The 16,426-nt window shown below is 43.1% G+C and overlaps 1 protein-coding gene across 4 annotated transcripts in view; it reads right to left on the bottom strand.

The window, feature by feature from the left end:
* The window catches only part of STXBP5L (syntaxin binding protein 5L), a 444,549-nt gene that overhangs the window by 181,183 nt on the left and 246,940 nt on the right, over positions 1-16,426 (bottom strand). For all 4 annotated transcript variants that reach the window (XM_084624313.1, XM_084624314.1, XM_084624315.1 and 1 more), the window contains exon 6: positions 8,935-8,998. In XM_084624313.1, the coding sequence (XP_084480439.1) occupies positions 8,935-8,998 (64 nt within the window). The remainder of the gene's footprint in view (positions 1-8,934; positions 8,999-16,426) is intronic.

Genomic DNA, 16,426 nt, shown 5'->3' with positions numbered 1-16,426 from the left:
AAGTAAGATAATGGAATAGGAGAAAAAGAATAATTAAAATGATCCATTTCCTGGCTCCTGCTGAAGAGGAGGATTAAATTATTGCTCTTTTACAGCATACATTCATTCGAATGACATATTTGCTAAGACTGTGATATGAAGTTTTCAGTTTCTGGAGAAGATGTGAAGACTGGCCTACTTAGATACCCTGCAGTTTCCTTCCGGTATAGGTGAATCTTTTTCGGCTCAGAATCTGCAATGGACATGGAAGAGTGGGCTTGCAGATTCTGGAGAGGAATCAGACTTCTGGACTTGTAAACTTCCATTATGCACTGTTTATCCATTCGGTGATAGTGACTGCAGCTGCTTTGTTTTCATGACCATGTGTATTCTAGGCAAAAATAGGAAGAAGGATGTTCTTTATTAAGGATTTGGGCAGAAGAATGATAGAACTACGTCCTAAGGCTTGTGAAATCTTGTTGGCAGCTTGAAATGATTCTTGTTTAAATATTTGATAAAAATGCAGCTTTATTGGATTGAAAAATAGAGGGACATTGTGTTTAGCATCAAGTATTTCACCCATTAATGCCTGGAACACAGTATTCTATTAATATTCCAGGCGAGAATTCCCTCAATCCTATTAGGTCCAATTCTTTTTATAGCCACAAAAAATTCACTATATGAGGCAGGATAATACAAGCTGGTATATACATTTTGGGCTAATATCTCCAACTTTAAGAATTGAGGTTAAAATCCAAGCTGTGCTAGTGGAATTCTAGAATATCTGTTATTCTTGCTCTAATCAGATCCATACAGGACTCTACACCACAGTAAATGAGAGGAGACATCCTGTTCAGAAAGCATGTAAACTGGATAGTGGACACACTGTCTCTCTGAAACTGGCAGCATTGCCTGGCAACTCTGGAGCAGTGGTTCATGGCTGACTTGGTCCATGGCCACAGCTTAAACGGATAGTGAGCGGTTGAGATGGAGTCTATATGACCAGAATGTTCGGAGCACTGGGAAAAAACAGCAACATCAGTAGTTTAGAAGATTTGGTGCAGGAGTATGTAGTGGGTGAGGTAGCAAGATCAGGCTGGTACAGAGGGCACCTGTTAGGATGCGAGTGGTGGCTGCAGCATCAGCAGCAAGTGGAGTCAAGTGGAAAGTGAGCAGAGGAGCCCCAGAGAGGTGCTGCTGGAGTAGGAGTCCATCCCCACCTCAACATGCTGGATGATTTAACTGGAGGTGAGAGTGGTAGTCATCCCAGCTGAATATTAGCTACTAATGGGGAATTGACTGGTGGGGCCAGTGCATGCAGGGCCTCAGACTTACCAAAGCAAAGTTGGTAAGGGAAGTTGCAGGCACAGGCGCTGACTCCATGGGTGCTCTGGGGCTGAAGCGCTCATGGGAAAAAATGGAGGGTGCTGAGCACCCACCGGCAGCCCCCGTGATCAGCGTCAGTGCCTCCTGCCCACCATGGATCATAGAATCATAGAATATCAGGGTTGGAAGGGACCTCAGGAGGTCATCTAGTCCAACCCCTGCTCAAAAGCAGGACCCATACCCAATTAAATCATCCCAGCCAGGGCTTTGTCAAGCCTGACCTTAAAAACTTCTAAGGAAGGAGATTCTACCACCTCCCTAGGTAACGCATTCCAGTGTTTCACCACCCTCCTAGTGAAAAAGTTTTTCCTAATATCCAACCTAAACCTCCCCCACTGCAACTTGAGACCATTACTCCTTGTCCTGTCCTCTTCTACCACTGAGAATAGTCTAGAACCATTCTCTCTGGAACTACCTCTCAGGTAGTTGAAAGCAGCTATCAAATCCCCCCTCATTCTCCTCTTCTGCAGACTAAACAATCCCAGTTCCCTCAGGCTCTCCTCATAAGTCATGTGTTCCAGACCCCTAATCATTTTTGTTGCCCTTCGCTGGACTTTCTCCAATTTATCCACATCCTTCTTGTAGCGTGGGGCCCAAAACTGGACACAGTACTCCAGATGAGGCCTCACCAATGCCGAATAGAGGGGGACGATCACATCCCTCGATCTGCTCGCTATGCCCCTACTTATACATCCCAAAATGCCATTGGCCTTCTTGGCAACAAGGGAACACTGCGGACTCATATCCAGCTTCTCGTCCACTGTCACCCCTAGGTCCTTTTCCGCAGAACTGCTGCCTAGCCATTCAGTCCCTAGTCTGTAGCTGTGCATTGGGTTCTTCCGTCCTAAATGCAGGACCCTGCACTTATCCTTATTGAACCTCATCAGATTTCTTTTGGCCCAATCCTCCAATTTGTCTAGGTCCCTCTGTATCCTATCCCTGCCCTCCAGCATATCTACCACTCCTCCTAGTTTAGTGTCATCCGCAAATTTGCTGAGAGTGCAATCCACACCATCCTCCAGATCATTTATGAAGATATTGAACAAAACTGGCCCCAGGACCGACCCCGGGGCACTCCACTTGACACCGGCTGCCAACTAGACATGGAGCCATTGATCACTACCCATTGAGCCCGACAATCTAGCCAACTTTCTACCCACCTTATAGTGCATTCATCCAGCCCATACTTCTTTAACTTGCTGACAAGAATACTGTGGGAGACTGTGTCAAAAGCTTTGCTAAAGTCAAGAAACAATACATCCACTGCTTTCCCTTCATCCACAGAACCAGTAATCTCATCATAGAAGGCGATTAGATTAGTCAGGCATGACCTTCCCCTGGTGAATCCATGCTGACTGTTCCTGATCACTTTCCTCTCATGTAAGTGCTTCAGGATTGATTCTTTGAGGACCTGCTCCACGATCAGCTGTTCAGCAGTGTGCAGGAGGTGCTGGGGGAGGCAGAGGAGCATGGGTCAGGTGCGCTCGGGGGCGGAATGGGGCGGGAAGAGGCAGGACAGGGGTGGGGCCTTGGAGGAAGCGACAGAGTGGGGGGTGAAGCATGGGGCAGAGGCGGGGGGGGGGGGGCGTTGAGCACCCCCTAGCACAGTAGAAAGTCGGCGCCTCTGGTTGCAGGGTCTTGGGACTCTCTTACCATGAGCCAGAAGGCAAAGTGGTCAAGACATCAGTTGTGCTTGAACTATGTGTATGTATGAGTTTTCCTTCCCCTGTTGATAATCTGTTAGGCAGTTCTGATAATATCTCTTTCTCTCCATCCCTTTTGGTTTGGGAAATATTGGTGTGTTCAGGGTATGTGGGCTCTGGGCTGCTCCTATGGAGGCAGAAGCCAATTTAATGCCAAGGGAGTGGTGAAGAGTCCACACAGTCACAGAAGGAGGAATCACTCAGGAAGCGGTTTCAGTAGCAGAGAGCAGGTAGTGTATATGTGCTTGTGTGGATTTTGTGTGACTCTAAATAAAGGACATGGACGAAGAGGGTTCAAGCAGACCCAGTTTTAGTTAAGATTATTATAATATGACAACAAGCTAAAAGGCGTAGTCATACGGCCTCTGTTGGACTCATCCTTTTCCACCTTTAGTCAAACCAAAATTACAGACTTCATAATCCCTTGTATCCATGGCGACGGAGGTCCTGCAGAGGCCCAGACATTACTTCCCATTAAAATTTTGACTGTATCCTGTATACCAGCTCTCACTCTATTATTTTTGGCAGAGGTAGTTAAGGGGGTTATAGAGGTCACTTTACCTGATGGAGCCTCTGCTTCACCAATTTTATCATTAGTTACTTGTCCTGCCTATATCTTGAGTTCTCTGGTTCATTATCCAATTCATAACTTTAAGCAAGGACCAGATGATGCCTCCTGTGAGTCACAGACTGGAAAACTCTCTCACTATAAAGTGTCTAATAGACACTTGGATCTTCCTTTCATGTATACCCTGAGAATGTTCATTCCCCATGATCGCTACATGGAGAAAATACTGCTTCTCCACCAGGAATTTAGCAGAGCCTGTTCTCCTCTGTGACAACTGTCTGTCTATAGGCAAATTAAGAGATATGTCGCTTAAAGATATTTCAGAAATAAAAGAATCTTTATTTGATTTCAAGGTTATGCTGGGAATGCAGTGATTATGGCATGTTTGGCAAGAGTCCAACAATTCTAAGAGAACTATTTCCCCAAGGTGCCCTCATTAGTATCTACTAACCCAAGCAGGATATTTGGCACCCTCTCTGTTCCAGAACACCTAGATAATGCTGGCGTTGGACCTATGTTCATCAATACTGAGCCTGGTACAGCTCAAATTGTGATGGCAACTCTCTTCCTTCTGTATCTCTGAAGTTAGTAAGCAGCCGCATGAGTCTCCACACATTGCTTCATCCTCTCAACCTGGTTTAATTTAAAATACCCCTGATCTAACACTAAGAAATTCTAAGCACTTTTGGTTTGTGGCCCTGGTTTTTAAAAATGTCTCTAGGGAGAAGGCTGAGTCAAGGTCTGTTCGCAACACCATCTGTGTGTGTTATTGGAACAAGCAGTGTTTTATTCTCTACCCAGAAACCAGATTTTAAAGATAACAAGGGTCTCTAATTTTGGTTCTCAAGAAAGAGGAGAGGTAGAGTTGAAAGACTTGTAGGCAGTTAAGAAAATCCAGATTTTGAGAGCTCTTCTTAGCTGGAGAGGCCATCTGATAGAAAAGGTCAAAAGGATACAATCTAGAAATCATTTCTGTTCCTTTTAACAACAAAATAAATGATCGGGTCACCCAAGCAAAACCAGTTGGGCTATATCCCATTTTTTACCAAACGGCTGGCCTCAGACCCTGTTGTTCAGGATCTATGAACCATCTAGAGGGTCGAAGATCACAATCCTGGGAGAATTAGGTCTAATCACAAAGCTAATGGTGCAGTTTTTCATGGCAATTTTTCTACTGAAGCCCTAGAAAGGGAGGTGGATTGACTAGATGGGCCTGATAACAAAACCTCTATCAAAAGTATTTAATGTAATACTGATAGCCTTAAACTTAAATCCTAGGATTTGGATGTTGGGAATAATGTATCTGTTTCATTTAGTTTTCCTCCAAGAAACATGACTTTCAAAGGATGAGTCCTTATATCTACAGAACTTTCAATTCTTTTTAAAAGGGGGTGTTGCACATGTAAAGAGAGAAAGACTGGCCCTTCTTGCTTCTACTAAGTTAAGTGTTATAACTTGAATTTTAACACCTGGTAACCCTATTTGTAGGCCTATAGTATTGTTTTCCCAGATAAATCTATTCTATCACCATTAATGTTTAATTTCCCACTTTGCGCTTTACTTTCTAAAATGAATCTTTATGGGCAGAGCCTGAATCTTTTATTGACCTGTTAATTGAGAATATTTCTAACAGAAATCTTTGCTCTTTTGGGAGATTTTAATGTCCAACTGTATTCTGAGGATAAGGACGTTTTTTATTCTTTCCTCCAGCTCAGTTAATGGGATGTTATTTTCACTTCCCCCATGATATTCTAAAGACAAAGTGAGAAATTACTCAGGCTATACTACAGAGGGAAAAATCTCTGGCAATGGGGCAAGCAGTGCGCACACACCTAAAGTGGAATGGACATGAACAAGCACTCAGAGAAGAACTGAAGCATTTCAGAGAATGCTACCAGAGAGATCTTGGACTATAATCACTTCCCAAATCAAGCTTTGCCTCACAGAGCTCTTAGGAGCCAGTTAATTCACACCTGTCATCCTATGACCCAGAACTAGAAGCTCAACTCTGATAGGACTCCACTACTGGGATCTAACTGTTGGAACTCTGGGGTCTTGACTGGTTCCCTGCTTCTATTTAAATAAAGCACAGGAACAGGAAATTGTCCATGCATTGGGGTTTCTCCTGCTTAGGACTGCATCCCTTTCACTACTTGCTCCTACTGTCTGACTCTGATCTCCTGGTAACCTCACCCTGTCTGCCTCCTGATATCTGATTCTCAGTTTGCCCTCGGGCATATCTTAGACTCTGATCTCCTGGTATCTGACCTGACCTGGGTCCTGACTCCTGCTCAGACCACTAGGTCAGATCTCCCATGTCCCGGTTGTGACATGGTATTACTGCCATTTCTTCTCACTGACGTTTTGCACAGATTTCCTCAGGATGGTGAAGGGGAAGGAAGACGTTGAGCAGGTGGTCCTACGTCATGTGTGAATTCCTTTATCTGATGAAGCAATTTTGCACTTTTGACTTCTTTCTAGCTCAGGGATGTCAAGTTCCAGCTAATAGTTCTGTCCACTAAAAGATTAAAACATCTTCTCAGTGACACTCCACTCCTGGTGTATTGCTGATGTATGCTTTGTCCATGCTAGTGCATTGCAATAACAGGAGGAATGTCATGCCAAGACCACTGAAAAAAAGAGCACTTCTTTCCTGTTGAACTAGGAACATCTGTTCAGATAAGCCATTGTAGCTTATATTTGATGTGACTAGTATTTAGCGGCCTGACAATACAGGCTGAAATTCCACAAGAGCTAATCTGATTGTTCTTAACTCTAGCAGATTTATTACACTCTGAGTTCTTTCCTGCCCTGACCACTGGTTGGAGACCAGGCTCTTCCCATTCACATTGATCATACTCACGGTTTTAGAACTTCATAATGACCATCTGGGCAGCTTGCTGGACTCTTGCACATAAGATGTCCAAACATGAAAAAGGAGATAGTCAGCACCAGGATTTCCATGAACATTTAGAAAGAAGGTTAGAGACCAAAAGGAAGAATTTTGTCCTAGTACTATTGATTTTGGTAACACAAATTAAATTAACTTCCATAACAATGAAGGCAGGGACAAAAAGGGATGTGGACAATAAAAACATCCACAAGATCTGTCAGTGTAAGGCAATCCCTGGTGGAAAGAGATGCTAATATGGATGCCAGGGTTTCCATCCTAAATTTGTCTTCCTGGTGCTCGTTTAATGATCTGAAGGGCCTGTATAGCTCAAAGTCCCCAGTTCTTATTGTGGACCTCCAACGCCTATAAGAGAGTACATACTCGTACGAATCTCCATGAAAGAAGTACTGGCTTTCTGATTCCTATCTGTTGGAGAACACTGCTCATGTTGTTGTTCTTAGGGGGCCTGTGGAGTTTGCTGTTATTTTATTTATTATAATAATTATTATTGTGGTATTCCAGTAGCTAACTGATATCAGGTGCCATTGTGTTAGGTGTTACATATGCACATAATAACAAAATATCCCTGGTTTGGAGAGCTTTTAATCTGAATAGACAAGACAAAGGGTAGAAGAAAAGGAAAAATGAATGGGCAACTAAGACACAGAAAGGTTAAATGTCTGTGAGGCAGCTGGGATTGAACTCAGATCTCCTGATTTACAGTCCAGGACCTTAACTACAATACCAAATTTTCTTATATTTGATTTGGATGAAGTGTTAGTATGGAGTGACCTCAGCAGAGTATCTCCTGTACCCATCTGTCCCTGATATGCTTAGCCAGATACCTGTCCTCTGGCCCAGGAGACTATGGTCCAAATCCTGGGAATCTTTCATAGATTTGATTGGGATCTGAGGTGAAATCCCCATGAGAGCTCCCCCGCTCTAGTGGATCTGCTCCACTGTCTGGCCTTAGATTAGGAGAGTTTCCCCTTAAACTGCTTTTGCCGGTGTTACAGGGAGGTTTCTGCCTTACTACCATTACAAATAGCTCACAAACCAAAAAAAAAAAGCACAATCAACCATATCCTAGTCCAGTACTCCTATTTTGTGTTGTTCCCGTGCATAATGCAGCTCTAAAGACAGCAGATCTGGGTACTCAACACTTGCAAAAGTAATACCACTTATTGAGGTAGTTGAATGTAGACTTGCTGGTAGAAGCCTAAGTTTAGACACACATTTTTTAAAATATCGCTTTTAATAACATTTTAGGACATCTCTATTAAGACTTTTCTGATTGCTGGGAAACTTCTACTTGTTGAGGTTAGTGTCTTACTACCTCATCAGGAAGAATCACCAATTCCTTCTGGAGGTCTCTGGGGAGGTAATTTCTAATTGGCTTGGCTGGCTCAGCCTGGAGGCCAACAACAAACTACTTTAACAGAGTAGTGGCCTCAAATTCTACTCGAAAAAACATCTCCTGAGTGTCCGTCAGATTTAACAGATTCTGGTTTGGATAACTCACCCTCTTCATGGGACAAATTTCAGGGGCAAAAAAGAGAAGGCAACACTAAAGTATGTTTCTTCCCCCACCCCAGTGGCTTTGATCTTATGTATCATCCTGCTAAGAGGAGAAGAACAAAGATTCAAAAATCCAGACTGGGGAAATTTTTCTTTTGGAAAAAATTCATTTTTTTTATGGAGGGTAAACCTCTGTCTAAAGCACGAAGGTCAGGAGAGTGAATGGAGAGAAGGGAGCCAGTAGGGACAGATCTAGAACCAAAAGCTTCTAATGCGATGGAGGAGGGCCTAGAGCATGATGCAGAGCCATTAGAACTGGAGAAAGGTAGTGGCAGAGGGGGGAATTGGCCACAGTAGCATGAGCTCTGAAACTGCCTGCCTGTCTGAGGAACTGGAGTCAGGAGCTGGGCTTGTGGGGTACTTGACTTCCATGATTGACAGCTCTTTGCTGTCTTCATCTCTGTTCACAAATAGCAGCAAGCTCCAATTATGAAATATTGCCATCAATATTCTTGTCAAAGATAAGAATTCATAAATGTGCCCATGTAATACACACTTGGCCAAATTCTGAAGTCCTTACACAGTTTATACTAATTTTTACTCAGAAACCATTCAGTCAACAGTAGCTTTGCTTGAATGAGGACTTCAAAATATAGCATATTGTTTATACCATAATATTCTTCTCAGTACAGCAGAAAGGGAATTACAATATTTTCCAAAAGTTTTCCCAGGCAATATTTTAGAGTGACCTCAGGATCTTACAATGGAGGCACGTGATTAAGTAGTGAATGAGTGAAAAAGAAAAACTGCTAACGTCAGGGAGAGCTATGAAATGTTAAAATATTTACATAATTAAAATATTTTACATCATTAGTTACTGTACTCACTTTCCCCTCATCTCTTGGGCTATCACTTAGGTGTACAACTGGGCCAGGGTGAGTCTTTGTGGATCTGAAAAACAAAATCAATTCAAAGCAATGTTAATTCTTTCAGTAAAAAAGGAAATTTATGTTAGAGACAAGGCAACCCAAAACTGTTTGGAAAACTGCCATGGAGGAGGATATTTGCACACAATCAACAACAAAAGACCTTACTCCTTATGTAGAATCATGTACTGTACTATAAATTCCGGTTATCCTTTCTAACACATGGTAAGTTTGAAGCCCAGGAACAATTTAGATACATGTGCGTAACAGCCATTAAAAAAACCTATTTTTGCATATGAAAGCATACATTCTGCACACATATAAATGGATCTAAATTGTTATGAGTGATGCTTTCATACTATATTATGTCTAATTACACGATGAGTGAACACCCTCATTCAGAATTAAAGTGACCTTATTTCGGTGTATTTTAATTCACTTCCAAAATGACTTTAAACTAAACTTAATTAAGGCCACTTCAATGCTGAACAACAGCATCCACACAGGGATTTAATGTGATTTAACTAATCCACTTCAAAATCATACCTGTAGTTAATTCGGATCAAATTTCCTGGATGTCCCTGGGTAGACAAGATGTTAGCCTCGCTCTGTTATTACTATCCATTTTATTTGGCAGACCACTTTCATTTTGCTCCAGCTTTATTATTTTAGTCTGGCAAATATGTAACAATCTTACCAACCCATTTTTCCATAACAAGCAACTCTTCCCCCATAGCAGCAATCTCTTCTTCAATCCCTGTTAATATAGTATGAATATCAGTTTGCAGATCTTTTATTTCAGGTAATAATGCATTGGTATCTGCTTGTACTGGCTGTAGGGAGGGCCTTATCTATTTCCTCTTTCTCCACTTTGGTTGCCATATTGCTATCTTTGTCATGCAGCGAGAAAGGCTCTTCTTCAAAATCTAATTATCTATTTTACTTTCTAAAATTATTTTAAGCACTTGAGAGTTTTTTTCAGGGTTGCTATCAGATTTTTTTTCCCTGCATAGGGATGGTTTTCAGAGGTGATGGGAACAGATATTCTTACTGCCTTCTTTGACTATGGAGCCTAGGGGCTTGATTCTCCTCTTATTTATATAATTGTAAGTCAAAAGTATCTCAACTGAAGTCACCAGTTACTTCTCTGAAAAACCTGTGCAAATGTGACGAAAATTAGGTTCAATGTATTCTTACTTGGAAGGTATTATATTCCCCCTCTCCCCACCACAATAGAGGCCATCTTATAAATTGTTACAACCATCTCTGTGAATTAAGCAACACATAATCTGCGTTTAATCAACACATAAAAGCAAACGTTTTTAAGCAAAATGACTAAATGTATTACTTAGACTATATTTTAGGAAGATTTCTCTAAAAATGATCAAGACACCAAAAATAAGAAAACTCTTTAAATCTAACCTTTCAGCATTTCCTGTGTGCACCATGGACTCACTCTATGCCCTAAATGGATCCTGTGCCATATGTATTTCCACATAACATTGAATGACTTGTCATTATTGTTCTCTGTGATATTATGTTTATATTATGCAACCATTACTTAAGCTTTTAGTGCATTTTCACCATTAAACGTAATTAAAATAAATATTAACCATATAGGGCTAGAGTCACTATGGGATTTAGGGATTTAACTCATTTTAAATCCCAGATTTAGGAATCACTGGCATTTACAAAACTTCCACTCAGTTGCTGCCTAGCCCTTTAGGGCATGTGCACGGCCTCTGGGCATGTGCACGGCTGCCTCGCTCTAGGTGCTCAGATGCCTAAGCCCCCAGGGTGATCCACCAATTAGGGAAAGATTGGTGCTCCTCCGCCTGTCTCACCTGTGGGGCCCAATCTGGTAGATGTGCTCATAGGCCACCTAGCTCCACACAAAACAGCCAAGAGGAGCACCTCTTTCAAAACATTTAGCTCAGTGGTTAAGGTGGGATATAGGAGATCCCCTGATTGAAGCCCTCCCTCTGCCTGATAAGGTGAGTACCTTAGCCATGGGATATTCAAATGTGGGGAGCGCCCTCAATGTCTCCAGTTGAAGCTGTAGCATGTTTTTAAATTAAGGAGTCATTAGAGCAGGGGGACTGGACCCTTGGTCTCCAACCTCTCAGGTGAGGGCTCTAATTACCAGGCTATAGGGTCATTTTCTCTCTGTCTCTGGCCCAGTGAATATTTAGAGATCATAAATGCAAGAATCAGTGTGGTCTGGTCTGAGTTCCACAGGATAGGAGGCAATATTCTGCCAGTTGCACATGGATGTGGGTCCAGGCATCCACTAGCAATGAGGAGTTAAAAGAACTCCAAAGTTGCAAAATAATTTAAAAATCTGAGGCAGATGAGTCCATAATCCATAGCAATGTTTTAATTCTAGTATTAAGATACCTGCGTTTTTTTATTAGTTAACTCTGCCAGATTTGAATACATGCACATGCACAAACCCCAGTCAATGCATAAGAATAAGATGAGAAGTTGACCCAGCCATTGCTATCTGGAATGCAATTATCTCATTCAGTTATAGTAAAGTAACACACTTATTTTCCCTGATGATTTCAGGGTCCTATTGCACTCTAGATGTTACCATTTTAGCAGGTCTTTAAGCCATTATTTAAATATATTATTTAATTCCCTTATGCAACACAATTCACCTGTCTCTTCTCCCTTAAAAGACAGAAGCTAGATTATCTATCTAATCTTCCTTCAGTCTAAAACGTTTCTATTTCATTTTCTCTCCAGTAAATATTCAGAAGGCTTCTCAATCTTTCAATTGCTACATGCATTTTGCTGTTTTTCTCAAAAACAGTTCCTAATTGCTCTTACCTCTTTTTCTAAGGTTCCCAGAAATATTGTACTTATTTCTGTTTATATATATTATTTCATTTTAGAAATGTGAAGATATTTATCAGGCTAAGGCACTAGCATTACTACCAATCCTGCATTCCTTATTCAGGAAATCTGACTTTCCTATTGGTATGAATGTACAATTAAGGATTAGACTGTGACTTCTTACCCACAGCCCTACCTGAGGAGAAGCATCGGACTGATTGTGCAATGATTTTTAATGAAGCTATAAACTTGGGGGTTGTGCCCCATGACTGGAGAATTGCTAACATAGTACCTATTTTTAAGAAAGGGAAAAAAAGTGCTCTGGGAAACTACAGGCATGTTCGTTTGACTTTAATGGCATGTAAGGTCTTGGGACAAATTTTGAAAGAGGAAAATAATTAAGGACATAGAAATAAATGGTAATTGGGATAAAATATAACATGATTTTTCAAAAGGTGTTTCATGCCAGACCAACCTGATCTCTTTCTTTGGCAGATAACTGATTTTTTGGACAACGGCTATGCAGTAGATCTAATTTACCTGGATTTCAGGAAGGCATTTGATACTCTTCCACATGGGAAACCATTAGTTAAATTGGAGAAGATGGGGATTAATATGAGAATTGAAAGTTGGGTAAGGAACTGGTTAAAGGGGAGACTACAGTGAGTCATACTGACACGTGAACTATGAGGGTGGAGGGGGACTGCTAGTGGAGTTCCTCAGGGTTCGGTTTTGGGACCAATCTTAGTTAACATTTTTATTAATGACCTTGGCACAAAAAGTGGGATTGTACTAATAAAATTTGCAGATGACACAAAGTTGGGAGGTATTGCCAATACAGAGGAGGACCAAAGTATAATACAAGAAGATCTGAATGATCTTGAAAACTGGAGTAATAGAAATTGAATGAAATTTAATAGTGTAAATTTCAAGGTCATGCACTTAGGAACTAACAACAAGAATTTTTGCTATAAGCCGGGGACTTACAGTTGGAAGTGACGGAGGAGGAGAAAGACCTGGGCATGTTGATTGATCACAGGATGACTATGTGATGGAGCCATCACAAAAGCTAATACAATCCTAGAATGCATAAGGTGAGATATTTCCTGTAGAATAGGGAAGTGTTATTACCATTATACAAGGCACTGGTGAGACCTCATCTGGAATACTGTCACAGTTCTAGTCTCCCATGTTTAAGAAGGATGAATTCAAACTGGAACAGGTGCAGAGAAGGGCTACTAGGATGATCTGAGGAATGACAAACCTACCTTATGAGAGGAGACTCAAAGAGTTTGGCTTGTTTGGCCTAACCAAGCTAAGGCTGAGGGGAGAAATGATTGCTCTTTATAAATACATCAGAGGGATAAATACCAGGGTGGGAGATAGTTAAGTTAAGTGCCAATGCTGACACAAGAACAAATGGATATAAACTGATCATCAACAAATTTAGGCTTGAAATTAGACAAAGGTTTCTAACCATCAGAGGAATGAAGTTCTGGAACAGCCTTCCACAGGGAACAGTTCGGGCAAAAAACCTGACTGGCTTCAAGACGGAGCTTGATACATTTATGAAGGGGCTGGTAACGATGAGACTGCCTGCAATGGCATGTAGCCCACTTGTCACTGCTAGCAGCAAATACCTCCAACAGCTGGTGATGGGACACTAGATGGGGAGGGCTCTGAATCACCACAGAGAATTCTTTCCCAGGAGTCTGGCGGGTGGTGGGTCTTGCTGAGATGCTCATGGTCCAACTGACCGCCATATATGGGGTCAGGAAGGAATTTCCCCCAGATCATATTGGCAGAGACCCTTGGGACTTTTTGCCTTTCTCTGCAGCCTGAGGCACGGGTCACTTGCAGTTATAAACTAGTCAGACTAGATGATCATGATGGTCCCTTCTGGCCTTAAAGTCTATGAATCTATGAGAAAGGTGAAAGATCTGTCCCATCCCATAGGCAGCACCTGAGTCTTTTGTCTGGGGAGGATATGCCCAGGAGTGCCGGAAACGCCCTAGAAGCGGGGGGCCACCAGCTAAGTTCCCTCTAAGCTGCGTGGCTGCATAGCTGCACAGTTGCCCATTAAACCCCACGCAGGGGCTCAGGGCTGTGGCGAGGAGAGGCGCCCATCCCCGACAGCTCCAGCGTGGACCTGCAACGGCGGGGAGAAGCATCCCTCACTGCTGGCCCCAGTGCGGACGTGCCTCAGCCAAGGGAGAGGAGCCCCTCCCTCGGCCCAGCCCAGTCCAGCCCTGCCAGAGCTGCTATGGCCCGCAGCAGCTCGGGGCTGGGGGAAGTCATCTCTCCCCACCACAGCCCCGGGGCAGCCTACACCCCGAACCCCTCATCCCTGGTCCCAGCCCAGAACCCACACCCCCAGCCAGAGCCCTCATTCCCCCACACCCCAACCCTCTGCCCCAGCCCTGAGCCCCCTCCCACACTCCAAACCCCTTGGCCCACCCTCACCACATAAATTTTGTTACGTCACCAATATGAAGGTGATGTGTCACACATCACCTCCATACTGGTGCACGTAACACAATTAATTCCGCACATGAACGTAAAAAATTAGAGGGAACACTGGCCACCAGTGCCTGGATCACGGCCCTGCTCCCCGGCACCTCATCTCCTCCCATGGCCCCGCCCATGCTGTGCCCAACCCCAAAGCCCTGCCCCTCTCCACCTCTTTCCCCAAGGCCCCACCCACCACTCGCTCCTCTCCATCCACTCACGGCTGGCAAAAAGTGGGAGGGCACAGCCTTCCCACTTTTAAAATTGATGGGGCCACAGTTCCCTGACTCCTCCCCTGCCCATTCTACCGCCCCTGAAGATATAAAGCTAAGTTGCTCCAGCATCAGCACACAGGAGGAGGAGTCCTACAGCTGGGCCAGCCAGTGAGAGGCAGGACCTGTAGCATTCACCACCAATGGAGAAAGAGTCCTTTAGAGATTACAGCTTCTGCCTCTCGCTTTTTTCCTGCCTTAAAGGTGAGTGATGGTGGCGGAAAGGAGGTGGAGAGGAGTGAGCAGCACTCAGGAAAGGGGCAGGGCTATGGTCCAAGCACCGGTGGGCCCCTCCCACTTCTAGGGAGCTTTTGGCGCCCATGCTCTCAGGCTGCAAAGGCGGCGGCGGGCCGGTGCAGTGCGCCTCCAAGGCAGGGTTGACAAACAGGTTTCTACCAGACAGAGGATGTATGTTCACCTGCCTACATCGGTTCATATTAAATTAAGCATTGGAAGAAAAGATAATGCATACAAAGTCAACATGAGGAAATAAAGTCACCATGAAGTCAGCACACCAGGGAATAACCCTCAGGTGGTCATCCTGACCTCTGGAGACAAAATAATGAATTTTGGGGGATATAAGGAGCAGGCAGAAGGACCCCTCTTGATCCTTCACCAAGATAGTGCTTTAGCATTCATAAAAGAGGGATGCCAGCCATGTTGGTTGGAGATGCTGGGAGATGAGAGAAACTACTTTAGACAAGGGTTTAACCTGTTTAGGGTAGATTCTGGGAAGCGTGTTATAATTTTGCTTTATATGTAACTTTTCTGTGTTTCATTATTATTCTTACTCACTATCTCTTAAATCTTAACCTTTGATAATAATCTTTTGATTGTTTTCACTATAGATGTGCTGTGATGTTATATAGGAAGTGATCCTCAGTTGAATCAAACAAGCTAATGTGTACACGGTCCTTTGGGGATAGAAAACCTGGTATTTCTGTGAGTAGCCAGTGACAGGAGCTTGATATCACAGGGGAATGCTTCAAAGGAGTTTGGGATTTGGGGTGCACCAATTGTTAACCTGCAAAGTGAGCGCTAACATTGTCCTGAGGAGATTGTTTGGGTGGCTAACAGGCTGGTGTTGTCAGGAAGATGACACCCAGTTAAGCACCAGCAAGGCTCCCTCTCTCACTGGAGATAGGGAGGGTAACAAATTGACCCCACAGTCCAGGGCACCCCAAGAATGCATCACACCCTCTCCCCATTTCACAAACTTCATAGGTAAACTGAGGTAACCTCTGAGGGGGATGGCATTTAGAAGCCATAGCATCCATGGTCATGGACAATACATTCTGGCTATGACCTCCCCTACAACTTGGACCAGGGGGGAAAAATTCTCCAGCAAGCTGTGTAGTCCAATAGGCGCCATTCATCTTTTCAGGTTGTGGCCTTAATCTAGAGCCGTGGTTTTCAACTTGTGGTCCACAGACCACTTGGGATCTGCAGACTATGTTGAAGATTTCCAAAGGGGCCCACACCTCCATTTGAAATTTTTTTGGGATCCGCAAATGAAAATAAGTTGAAAACCACTGGGCTAGAGGATCTGGTGATCACATTTTGCCAATCCGTATGTTCAATGAAAAAGTTAGGTCCAGAGGATGTTTACTGAGTTTGTGGAATCCATGACTGTCTGTATTTTATTTAATATTTCAAGCAAATATATTTATTCGGTTAATGACATAGGGTCCCAAACAAATATCTCTTTTTAAACCAATATTTGATATCACTACAATATACCTAGAAACTGAATTTCCTTGAAAAATTCTCACAATGAATCACAATCAGTACTGCACCAAAATGTTCCTTAAAACAGGAGACTATAAAATCATTCT

Source organism: Lepidochelys olivacea (assembly GCF_965140295.1).
Source record: "Lepidochelys olivacea isolate rLepOli2 genome assembly, chromosome: 1".
Classification (NCBI taxonomy): Eukaryota; Metazoa; Chordata; order Testudines; family Cheloniidae; genus Lepidochelys; species Lepidochelys olivacea.
The sequence above is the reverse complement of the archived record's forward strand: the minus strand, read 5'-3'. Positions and strand labels throughout refer to the sequence as shown.